Raw genomic sequence first — 12,724 nt, 5'->3', positions numbered from 1 at the left:
TCCAGCCTGTCCAGGTCTCTTTGGATGACATCCCTTCCTTCTGGTGTGTCAACCTCACCACTCAGCTTGGTGTCATCCGCAAACTTCGTATGAAAGCCTGTTTATTCTGAGAGTTTCATCCTGTCGTACATGGCCATCTTCAAATGCTCTTCACATAAAACCGGTAATAAAAGCAAAGACCCTAATTGCTCTTACAAATGACAGGCACGGTTTGAAGAGGGATGCAGTATTATTCAGTTGCTACACCGTAATGGCAGCGTAGCTGTAAGGTGTTCTGAAGTTCAAGTGCTCCACCCAGAGCTTGCTATATTTTGGTAATTGCTGAAAGGACTTTTATAAAGAGCTTTTAACAGTTCGTTAGTAAAAATATTTCTGAGCTTTGGGTCCAGGTGCTGTATAAAATTTCATTATCCCTCCGTTACTCAGTGTAAATGCAATGCTTAAAACGTAACAGTGTTAGTGGTACACATCCAGATTTGTCTCTGCAAAGCAAGAGCCGTGATAAAGAAAGTAGCTTTGTGTTAATGGGTTTTTCCTTAGTCTTACAATACCCTGTGCCACCAATCTCCTATGCCAAACTCCCCTGGCATCGTGCCAAGAGTATCATTTCACTAATTGACTGTAAAAGCCAAATACAGGTATTACCTCATTATTCTCTGAAATCTACCATACATTTTCCAGATGCTGCCTGAGAAATTCGGTTGCGCATGAAACAGGGCTGATCCCACAGCTCTGAAGTTCCCTCCGCCACGTGGGGTTTCTTGCATCTGAGAGACACCGAGCTCTCGCACGTTAAAGGACCTATCTTTCAACAAAGCGCAAAACACCGGAATACTGGAATGGCAGCCCCAGAAGGTAAGGGCCAGTAAATACCGCAGGCAAGCAGACTACGCTTCACACATCTACGTGTACTAGGCCCAGCTCATGGCGTGAATTTGTTTTGGAGCTCCTAGGAAACAACCAACAGGGGCATCAAGCGCAGCAAAGAAATAGGGAATGTATATACACATGGTTGAATGTTTTTTCCAATTCAATTCAAGCACTAAGCAGCCAAAAGGGGTGTATTTAAGTTCTAGAATCCTTGCTTCATTATAGCGAGGCATGTGTAAGCAGAGCATTAGTTTTACAAGTGCCATCCCAGGTGCACCGTGTTGTCATAAGCAATTAAGGCCTACTTGTAGAATCACACTTAACATGGAAATGTTCCAGCTACAGTATTACCTATGACGATACACCACGCTGTGGGATGTCAAGGCTTGGGCATTAAGTTACAAAGCACATCACGATATAAGCGCTTCCCTTTTGCTAATCTCACATTTAGCATAAATACTTAAAAAATAAGATCTGCCGATCTGATCATTGGAGCTGATGACAAGAGCTGAAAGCAACTTAATGCAATTGGTAAAAAAAAATTCTGGTGAAGTTATAGGTTGCTTCCCCCTTCAAGAGAGGCGGGCTGTGGCTACGGACAGAATTCAGCAGCACAGTTTCAGTTTCAGTACTGAAACTGAATTGATGGGGTTAATATTTGTCCTATTTAAAAAGAAGATGCACGATAAATGCATGTGTATTTATACGGGGAAACTGAAAAACATTAATACAAACCCGTATTTCCAGAAAAAATGAACAGTCCCACTCATCTTTTTTAAATTTTCAACACAAGTACTAAAGTCCAAGCTAAATCTAATCATGACAGACCACATCCATCAGGAAGCCAGCAACACAGGTGTCAGTACTGATGCAAAGAGCACATTCTCTCCTTTTGAGAGAGTGGAAAAAGATGAAAATAATTTTTTTTTTTTTTTTTTTTATGAATAGAAATAGTTTCTTGCCCATAGATCATACAAGAAAGGTGTCCAAGTTTAATTTTGCTAAGATGAAAGCTTGGCAAACAGATTGGGACAGTAAACAAACACACACAGACAAAAAAGCATTTCCAGATCTCCTCATGCTAAATGACTGAGAACATCTCGATTTTAAAGTTTTCTTGATTTTAAAGTTTTCTTAAGTTACATTAGCTATGGCATTTACCATTACTATTGAAATAAAGTTCATTCTTTTAGTAGAAAGTTTATTTAAACAGGTACTTCCAGACAAAGAAATGTGGATTGATTTAAATGCTGGTAAAGCACTGAAGCATTCACATTTGTATCCTGATAATTTCTTTAAACACTTGTATAAACAAATATGCTTACTGAGATTTCCATTCATTAAGTAGGTAACACTATGGGTAGCAACATGTAAATCTAGCCTAACTCATGCTTTCTAACTTGATTCCTAAAAGAAATCACCTACTACGACAAGCGGAGAGAAGCTATGTGGGGCTCTTTCTATAGAAAGAAAAAAAAAAAGGTTTGTAATTGTTACATTTCTTCCACCCTCTTTTTTTCCCCTTCCTGTTTGTCATGCCTCTGTTGTCTATGTCTTAAGCCATAAACTCTTTGGGTCACTGGACCATTCACTCCTACGCATCACCAAGAGATCTGGCTCTAGTTGCCTGTTAGCACAACCGAAGCATCCAGATTCATCTGCACCTGAGCACCGATGCTCATACCTTCACTGGGTGTCTGTTTTGCAACAGCTTAGGCCTCTCATGTAATTCGAAGGGCTATTATCTTGCCAGTTGTGGAGAACGTGCTTGATAAGCCAATTAGTCCTTTCTCTTTGTATTTGGATAGAGAATAACATTACTGACAAGCAAATCAATACATGTATTTGTTTTGTTTTCTGCTTAGTTTACATTCAACACTGCAGATAACTTTGTCTTGCCAAGTATTGTCTACAGAGGTTTCTCAGAAAAATAACTAGAATACATATACTTAGAAAAATATTAGGAAAATGGCAGGAGGGGTGGGAAAAAAAGACGTACTTCTCTGTAACTATACACACATGAAATGGGATCCTTCCGTGAGCTGTGTCTGTGTAGATGGAGCTGGTGACAATGACGATTCTGGTGAAGAAGGCAAACTTTTCACTGCGAGTCATACAGCAAGAAAAATAGGAACACAAGTTACAGAGGGCACGATTTCAAGCCACAATAAATATAAGCTTGAAAATCACCATTTCAAGCCATAATAAATATAAGCAGAAACAAATGAAAGTTACATAAGTAAAGACTTAAAATCTGATCAGCACAATGAGTACAAGTTCAAGGGACAGTATAGCTGTTCTCAAGGAAGATCATTACTCAGGCCTATAAATGACTACTAGAACACCTAAGGAACAAACAACAGACACATGAATGCTGATGTGTTATTTATGTTGCAGAGAGAGAGGGGAAAAAAAAAAAGTAAAATTGAATTACTCGGCATACTCCCAGACCCACCTTTATACCCCAGCTCAGATTAACTAAGCGTGTTTTATTCTGCTGAGCACTATAAAATATATTTACAAGTTCTGGTTTTGATTATCAAGTCACAGAAAGGATTGCTGACTGTACTACAAAGGATCAGGTCATCTTTTATATCCTAAATTGAACGATTTGGCTCACTTAACCATTCCCATCACCAAATATCCTAATAACGTCTTAAATTCTATCTTCCTTCCTTCCTCTTCCCCTACACAGTCCCCCCTCCTTTTTTCTCTTTGCAAACAATTTGGCTTTACTCCAGCCTTCTCTTCTTGCAAATTAGTATACCGCCAGTCGTTTCACCAGTCAGCTAGCGTTTTCTGTTTCTTCATCTTCTCTTACTCCTGAAAACATGACCAAACTGGCATCTTTTACTTGCCAGTTCAGAATCTACTTGATATATTGGAAACTCTCAAGGATTCCTCAATCTTGGGCATACCTAAGACCACCCATTAGCAAGGAGGTAAGGGTAAATCATCTACACATATCCAGGACTGGGATGCTGTTCTACAAGATGAATAGGGAAGGATTTGCTCCAAGCAGCAACTATAGTATGACTCAATTTCTGGCAATAGTTCTTCAATTCCCTGAATTAAATGCAAGCATCAGATCTACATTAAAATCTCAGAAAAATGGAATTTCTGTAGTTGTCCACTGGGAAACTATTTTTCTCTACATTATAAAACCATACACCTTACATCTAGACTAGCTCAGCACTTCCAATTCACAAGGGTTTCAGAGCATCAAAAGACAAGATCAAAATGAAATAGTTTTACATACGTACTGTATAAGCTGTGCTTCAGTCAAACTCTTTTCCATACCTGCTGATGTCTGGTTTCCTTTTGAAGACTGTGCTGCTAATTCAAATGAAGAAATAATCCCTCCTTGTTCTTGAACACTACCTACTTCACTTTCTTCTGAGCTGGTTTTGGGTTTGTGGTTTGTAACTGTGGTCACACTCTGCAAGCTGGTTAAAAAAAGCACAGTGTTTAGAACTCACTCTAACTTAATTTCAGGTGCTAACCACTAAGTATACGAGTTACAATTTAATTTTCTTCTGTTAATAGAAAAAGTTGCAACTTGCAAGTTTGCATACTATAAATTAAGCACGTATTTTGAAACGCTGCTACCTTGTAAAGTTAAAAAAAAAGCAGCACTGGAAGCTGAATTCCTTTCCTTTTCATATTCATGCAGTTTCCTTCTGCATGGTATCTGTTTTGCTGAAGAGTGGTCTAAGTTATGACCTAATCTAAGAACTCGTTTAGGATCTGCAGTGCAAATTACAATGAAGTTATGAATCCTTAAAGAGGAATATCCAAGACACAATATTCCTCTAATTACTCCAAAACAGTGAAAAAAAAAGTTAACAGGAGTTATAGAATAAGCTGTTTAGTCTGCTCCTGCATGTGATATTTTCCTAAATATCAGTGGTAAAGAGCTTGCTCTGGAAGCCCTGGCTGAAGCTTTCATAATAAACTGATACAAAGCTTGAACTGACATTACTAAATACATTTTGTATCCCAAAGCAAGGATTATGAACATATTTTGTTTATAACTGAGACAATACTTGAAAATAAACATTGCTCCTCCCAGCAACTCATCACCTCTTACTGAACCCCCAGAGCAGTTAGGTTTCTCGCTAGATTTCTCTATCTGCAAACCACTCAAAACCATAAAAATATACTGTATAAGTATTTACGACAGTATTTCATTAGTTGCTTGGTCCGCTCAGCTAATAACTACAATGTGCAAGTTTAAAATAGCCTCTGAACATCTTGTTTTATTTTTACCTTATATCATCATCATGTGTTTCTCCCAATTTATTTTTCTTTTCCTTTTCTGCTTTCTCTTCATTACTCACTTCTTTTGAGTCAGATACAACATGTGCATCTGATAAAAGATCATCAGTTTTTGTCAGCTATAAAAAAATTGAAATCATGAAACAGAAAGCTGTAACACATACTAAGTGGTAGATAAGAAATACAGTTTCAGGAAACAGTTTTATTAACAGACAAATTTTGCTATCATGTATACTTAGTAACTCAGAATTACATAACTTAAGAAATTGTTATCAATACCATTCAGGTTAATAGAGTTATCCTGAAACTTATACCAGAGCCAAGGGGCAGGGCTTGGCTTAATAACTTCCAGAGCTTATCTGAACTCTTTGGATTGCAGCCTGCCTATTCTTTCATGCTATCCCTCCCTTCACAATGCCAACAGAGATTCCAGCTACTGGAATATATTGCTGAGGAGCCTGAACACTGCTCTTAAGGGTCTGATTAGATACAACCAATTTAAGTGTTTTACATAGTTTTTCTGTAAAAGATTTGCATACTTAACAGAGCAACAGACTTCGTTATTTGGATTTTATACCATTCTCCATCAGACACGCGTTTAAAAAAGCTAAATATAAAATAGGAAAACAAAAGCAAAAATGAGAGAGGAAAAAAATATTAAACTATAAGCAGTATATGATTATGTAGAAATGACTCCAGTAAGCTATTCTTCACAGTCAGTCGCTTTTGCTGCGTGTTCAGGGCACTGTAGCACCAGAAGCACCAAGGTAACTCACTGCCAAGCGGGAATATTTCAAGACAGAAATCAATCCAGTGACCAAATAGCACAAACTACAGTTACTGCCTACTTCCACGTATAAATTGTTGTGCCAGCTTTATTCTGCTTCCTATAGCTTATTTGATGCACTAGAACCAAGTGAACAAAAAATTCAGGTGTATTAAATGATTGTCAAAAACTACACTGGGATATCCTAAGCAGTGAACAGATCAATGATTATTATTTAAAGATAAGTTTCCAGTCAATCAAGATAGTAACAGATAAAGTTAAGTAAAAAGGAATTTAAAAAGACTGTATACAAGAAAATTCAATTTCTCAGCTATAGACAGATCTGATGCAGTTTTGCACTTCTTTATAGAATATTTGTTATATCCAAGAAGATATCTTAATCTTCCAAGGAAAAGGAACTAGCTCAATTTCCCACACTGCCGTCTGTGGCTCAAAATATTTTTCTTCTGCAAGACAGGTTGATGAACAGTTCAATAAAGTATAGTTCAGTACCTCTTTAGTAAAACCTGAATTATGTTCTTGTTCTCCATCATGCTTTAGTTGCGCTATTTCTTCTCCAGGACTTTCATTATTTTGTTTCAAATTATTTTCTTTACTGGTGCTCTCTAATTCCTTCATATTACCAGATACAGTATCATCCTTTTTTCGATTCTGTAGAACAAAATTGATACATAGATGTATTCTTAAAAAAGTTACTATAGTCTCAGTTCTGAGTCTTGCGCTAGCCTCCGACCATGATAGAAAAAAACCCCCCAAACTTAAAAAATATTAAGAATACCACATTGCAATAAGGAAAATGGAAATTCTTAAGGACTTAGAATTTTCTCATCTTTGTACCTTTCAAAACAGTTCAGCTTGTCCAATAATTTTTTCCTCTGGAAGATTATTATACTTTCTGCACCCTTTCCTCCCCTCCCCCAATCTCCAGCATTTCTATAAGTCACCTTTATCTTCTGAAATTCCATTCATATTTAGCTCTGTCACACACAAGCTTAGAAGCATTCTTACTTGCATTCATAAGCACTGATTTTTTTAAAAAAATATCCTTTTCCTGATTAAAAAAAAAAAAAAAGATGGATAAAAATCTCCTCTCCTTACAAAATTCACAGTGCACCTGTATGCACTTTCTCCAATTATCTTGGGTATCTTCCAAGCCTATGCTGGTAACTGATTTAACAGAGGACAACATAGCATCTGATTATGTCAGAGGATATTACTTATTCCTTAAAAAAAAAAAATTCACTGCAGAGAGAATAATTTGATATAAAACTTTTGAGGAAGGATGCTGACTTAAGATTGTGAACTGTGAACATTATGTTGGCAGAGTAGCAAATGGAACTGAAGTGAGGTTCATGTAAGTCTTATCAAACTAAGCTCTAGGGCTGAGAAAAACAGGAGCCATGAAAGTAGTAAATCTTGTGGCTGAGACCCCGTGATTTAGCACATGCACTCTGTTAAGAGGAAATTCCACGTAAGTCAGTTCACAAATCAGGCTCTTTACTTTCCTAGCTGAAGTATGCACCCATATCATACACTTGTCCCAAACAATAACAATTGTGAAGCAACTTCCTTTTGTATTTTAGCAATCATTTCAAAATTACACAGTAGGCTGTTTATAAAATCCTTTTTTTCCTCCAATTCTTAAATAATCAAACCTCAGCTGAAAAGACTTCCAGCAGTTAATGCCATTGCACCATTTTTCTGCATAAATAGGCATAGAAACTATGCTTTTAAAAATAAGAGCTATTACTACAGTGTAATACCTCATCTTGGGGCTTTTTGCCAAATAGCATTCCGGAAGAATTAAAGTTGTGATAGAAAAAGTGATTTTTGTAGCACGGACTACGAGCTAAATATTCAATCCAGACACATTCTCACTTATTCTGTAAGTTTCTTATCTCATCCACGTAGCACTGGCTTCACACAGAAGACTGAAGAACATGCTGACGTGAAAAAAATTCCTTTGAGTTCTGTATAGCAGGTAGTGCTGGCACAGAGGGTTTGGCCACTTCCCCTGCTCTGCTCCCAGTGTGCTGGCTAACCAGGTATGACACATACGCGACTGCAGTTTCCTCACCTTGAGGTATAAAATGATGCCATAGGTAAGTGGTAAAGCTCAAACACCTCTCTAAAAACTACAAAAAGAAACATCTGCAAAGCTTTGCTTTTCACGTCCTCTTCTTGAGAAAGGCAGTGTTAACTACAAAAATATTTGTAGAAGCCCCATTCATACACAGCATTCATGATGTCATCCCAAATACAGATGCTCTAATGCAAAGGCAAAACTTGAATTCGGTGCCTTCTGAGGATCTAACATTGCTGAAGGAAAAGTAACTTTTGTATAGCTCTGACGGCAGTTTAGCATGCTCAGATGGGGGGAAAAAAAAATCCACAACAAACCTAAAACTTATTTGGAAATATGTGAGTTCCTAACAGTGCAAATGCATTTAATCCAGTTTTTGGAAAATCAAATGTTAAAATGCATACAAAATGTAACAGAAGGCATTTCCATGTCAGTGTAAAAAAAAAAAAAAAATCAAAACCAATGTGGTCTAAAGAAAAATTACGCCAGAAGTTAAAAAAAAAAAAAAAAAAAAAAAAAGATAGATAACTCCATTAGGTTATTGAAATTAAAAAAAAAAAAAAAAAAAAAAAAAGAGATAGATAACTCCATTAGGCTATTGAAAAAGAAAACTAATTCTTAAGGTAGTAGGCTGTCTAACATCCACCACCCTGAATCTAGTTGATATTTTTGTCCTGAAGTGGTGTGGATTTTTTTGTTTAGCAGTGGGTTTGTCTTTTTTTTTTTTTTTTAATGTATATTCAGGACAGTATTTCCTGGTTAATGACAAGCAGTTGTATCTTCCTCCTCTCTCCCCACCCTTAACCGTTTAATAAACTCAGTTCTTTGCTTTCGCTGTTTAAGAATGAGTGAAAATGAAAGTGAGAGTTCTATATTTATGGGCTCAAAAATCACAGCAAAAGAGCATCAGTTATGAGCTATGATCATAAATACACATTCCTACCTAAAAATGTTACAGATGTTCGAATGTACTACATGGCACAAAAATCTTCATAATTTATACATTAACTGCATCATGATTCTCCCTGACACTGCTTTTTGTCACAAACCTTGCAATTTTAAGTTGTTTGCTGAATTTGACAAAACAAAACCTGTTAACAAACATCACAATGCATAATCAAACGTATGTAGATTTAAAATATTTGTTTTCCAAAAAGACAAAGAAGTGTCTTCTATTATCAGTAGGTATAAGCATGAAGATTGTCTTCTCCCTCTCTCTTGTATATGGCAGAGAATGGCGACTGTTACTCTATGCAAGCAGTCTCAAAGAAACACCTATAGTATCATGGGATTTTGGAAAAAGAATGATTTTGTAACTTTTTTTTTTAATTGGACTTGTTAAAGTTTTTTAATAATGTGGGACCCACCTGTACCAATTTGAATGGATTATCTCTGACAAACGACAGACTCTGTGAAGGAGACTGGTCTGAAATGCCAATAATATTGAGTCCTTTTCTCTTCTCTCTCAGGCAAGCTTGTTGGTGTCTCTTTATTCTTTCCATCTGTTCCTCCACAGTCATTCGAGGCCGTGTGCTTTCTGCGAGACACAGCTGCTCTACTGCACTTCTTGGCCTTTCCTTAAATGGAAGAATAGATATAGATACACATATATTTATATTTTTAAAAAGCAAGATTCTAAACTGTTCCGCTTATCAGAAAAGATCACCTAATAATTTACTAAAAAGCAGAAAAATAGTGGGCAAGTAAAGATCTCCTATGTATGTGAAGTAAGTACAAGAACCAATCCATAATAACCGAACACCGAAATTCAAATTAAAAGGAAAGAATAATTTGCTTTTTTGAACAGCGACATTACCACCATCAATGATAAAACGTTGAGAGAATACGTAGATGCTCCCTTAAAGCCATCCTATGGAGTTGAAACAATTTATCAGATGTTAAACAACAGGCAAACTGAAGTTACTTGACTGAGACAGAAACATAATCAAAATTTAATGATCCAGGACACCTATCCCCATTGGTCTAACAGTGATTTCTGCCTTTTTATTTCAAGAAAAACTACAGCTGGCCATCATTAACGGCAAGTGCAGGCTGAAACAAAGTGAATTTATCACCACCTTAAAATCTGTAATTCTAAGGATTATATTATTCCCAGAATAGCAACGATCACTTTACCTACTCTCTGTTCTTGAAATTCACTGATTTTCAGACAGATCTGTACTTTGTATGACAGAAAAAAAAATTTAGTTCAGGCTAATCAGCTGCATTCAGTACATTCATAGTAACTGATTTCACTTCTGAGGAATGATAATCTTTCTCCAGTCAGCATCCTGTGAGTTTCTCTCTCCTCTCCCATTCTTCCTACAACTTCTCCTCTTCTATTCATGCTGTAACTGTGGCAAAAGTTTTCGTGCCTTTTGCATGAACCACATGTAAACATCTGTCTCTAACCCAGAGACTACAGGACTCTAATCTGAAATTCCAGGCTTATTATCCACCTATTGCTTAGTGTATCCTTATTTTATGGCTGCTGTAGGTCTTTCCCAAATCATTTTAGTAATGAAATAAATAAACCCCAGTATTTGTTACACAAGGGCTGTTAAATTGCCTCAGAAGCCAAATACAACTCCTGCAAAGTTTTAACTTGATTCACGTCCTTTCAACTCAAGCCTGAACTTCAGCAGCTTAATAGATTTATCATTACCATTTAGTTCTTGCCCAGTTTGAGTGTCTCTATGCTGTTTAACATACAAGACCTTTATAATTTTGCCATTCTTTTCACAGGTGTCTCCATTAACTTAGTATATTTTTATAATAGTGATTTTTTTTTTGTAAAAAATTAAAAAGATAACTACAACTTTTGAAGTAACTACAGAAATTGAACTTAGAAATGAACACATCACTATCCATCGATGCTCAAAGGTTATTTTCAAGTACCGTTCTTAGATCTATCTTCTTATTCTTCCTCAAAGTGACATAGGATGCTATTGTTGAAGACTCTGGCGTTGGTGATTTGGTTCTGGGTGGTACAACTCCCACAGGAAAATGTGAGCCTGCAAAACAGTAAAGCAATATACTAAGCGCTAAGCAAAAAGTTGCCAAAACAGTTCATTGTTTTCTAGAAAATACGTGTTGTCAGCCTTGGAAACTGTTCTTCAAAAGACAGCAAAGATCTTAATGCCTAACTATCACATCTGTTAAGGTATGCAGGCGGATGGCAGTCCCCAGGGGAAACTACTGCACATGGCAGGAGAAGTTGCTGGACATAAAAATATAAACATAAAAATTTTGTCTGTGAGAACAGATACAAGTGAGGTAACACTGTGTGGAATGGCTAGACTTCACAGATGGTTAAGGGGGAATTATGTGAAGGATGGCCAAACTTCACGGACAATCAGACGTCAGCACTGGGAACTTTTTGTGGAATAGAATTTGCCAGGCCAGCAGAGTGCCCACCTAGGTAACCCTATTGGTGCTACCACTGAAGGCCAAGCTTACCTAGATAAGGGTGTCGAGGATACAAAATTTACCAAAGTGAGACCAATGAACAAGAAGTAATTATGGGTGGGTTGTTTATTTGGGAGGAAAACACGGCTGCGAAAGGGCAAGGAGGATGGGAAAGAACAGGCACAGAATAACAGCGAGGAGGGGGAATAAAAGGGGCCAGCTTTGCAAAAGCAAGCCGTTTGTCAGTTCGCTTGTCTGACCAAGTATTTTCCATGTGAGTATGCTTTCCCTTCTGAGTATGAGAGCGTGAGAGGTGCTAGTGATCTTCAAGCCAGGCTAGCTTGCCAGTAGGAGACTGCTACAGAGAGAGCATACCTAGGTCAACAACATCCGCCATGAATTTTTCTACTTAGAGAAGCCTTGCCAAAATGTAATTAAGCTGGTAGAAAACTGAAGCAAGCTAAAACTTAACAAAATATACAGATATAATTAAACAACACATGCTTCATTTTTGCTTCTTGATGCATGCATCATCAATTTCTGACTAAAAATGGGTATGTCTTCTTTGACAGCCAAATTATTTCTCCTCGTTTTTCCTGAAGTTGCACAGATTTCAGAGGACACATTGGTGAAGGCTCAACTCTTTCTCCAAATTGTTTGATAGGCTGACAAAATAGTCTGGAAGTATTTGAATGCCAAAATCCATCATTCAAAACAAAAGCTATAAAGCAACAGTTTGGGTCTCCTTTAGATGAAAAAAGGGTAAAGCACAGCAGAAGTCCATTTTCCTTTTGTGGCACCTTTATGTACTACTCAGGTCATAAATATTCCTCTGCTTGTGGACAACTGTAAGGGTTACTTTACATAGTCCCATTAAAATGTTTCTCTTTGATGACATTTGAAAAGAGGGGGAAACGGCTGACAGAAGAAACATGAGAAGCATCAAGTACGGTAACGTGCACAATGAACTGGAAAAACATTTTTTAAACTTCCTCTGAAATTTACTAATCTTTAGAACCACCTTCAATAGGAAACCATGTCATTTAAATATGACTTCTTAAACCAGCATGTGCTGGTTTTGGCTGGGGTAGAGTTAATTTTCTTCACAGTAGCTAGTATGGGGCTATGGTTTGGATTTGTGCTGCAAACACTGTAGATAACACAGGGACATTTTCATTATTGCTGAGCAGAGCTTACACAGAGTCAAGGCCTCTTCTGCCTCTCTCACCCCACCCCACCAGCGAGCGGGCTAGGGGTGCACAAGAAGTTGAGCGTGGACACGGCCGGGCCCGCTGACC

General features: G+C 37.3%; 1 protein-coding gene across 1 annotated transcript in view; it reads right to left on the bottom strand.

Moving 5' to 3' along the window:
* Positions 1–12,724, bottom strand: part of PLEKHA5 (pleckstrin homology domain containing A5) — a 173,488-nt gene that overhangs the window by 1,297 nt on the left and 159,467 nt on the right. Inside the window, exons 18-23 of the mRNA XM_009648731.2 lie at positions 10,917–11,032; positions 9,386–9,595; positions 6,428–6,586; positions 5,140–5,267; positions 4,171–4,316; positions 2,870–2,974 (exon numbers count right to left, since the gene is read on the bottom strand). Coding sequence (XP_009647026.1) covers positions 2,880–2,974; positions 4,171–4,316; positions 5,140–5,267; positions 6,428–6,586; positions 9,386–9,595; positions 10,917–11,032 — 854 coding nt within the window. The 3' untranslated portion in view covers positions 2,870–2,879. The remainder of the gene's footprint in view (positions 1–2,869; positions 2,975–4,170; positions 4,317–5,139; positions 5,268–6,427; positions 6,587–9,385; positions 9,596–10,916; positions 11,033–12,724) is intronic.

This window comes from Egretta garzetta, unplaced genomic scaffold, assembly GCF_000687185.1.
Source record: "Egretta garzetta isolate BGI_Z169 unplaced genomic scaffold, ASM68718v1 scaffold81, whole genome shotgun sequence".
Taxonomy (NCBI): domain Eukaryota; kingdom Metazoa; phylum Chordata; class Aves; order Pelecaniformes; family Ardeidae; genus Egretta; species Egretta garzetta.
The sequence above is the reverse complement of the archived record's forward strand: the minus strand, read 5'-3'. Positions and strand labels throughout refer to the sequence as shown.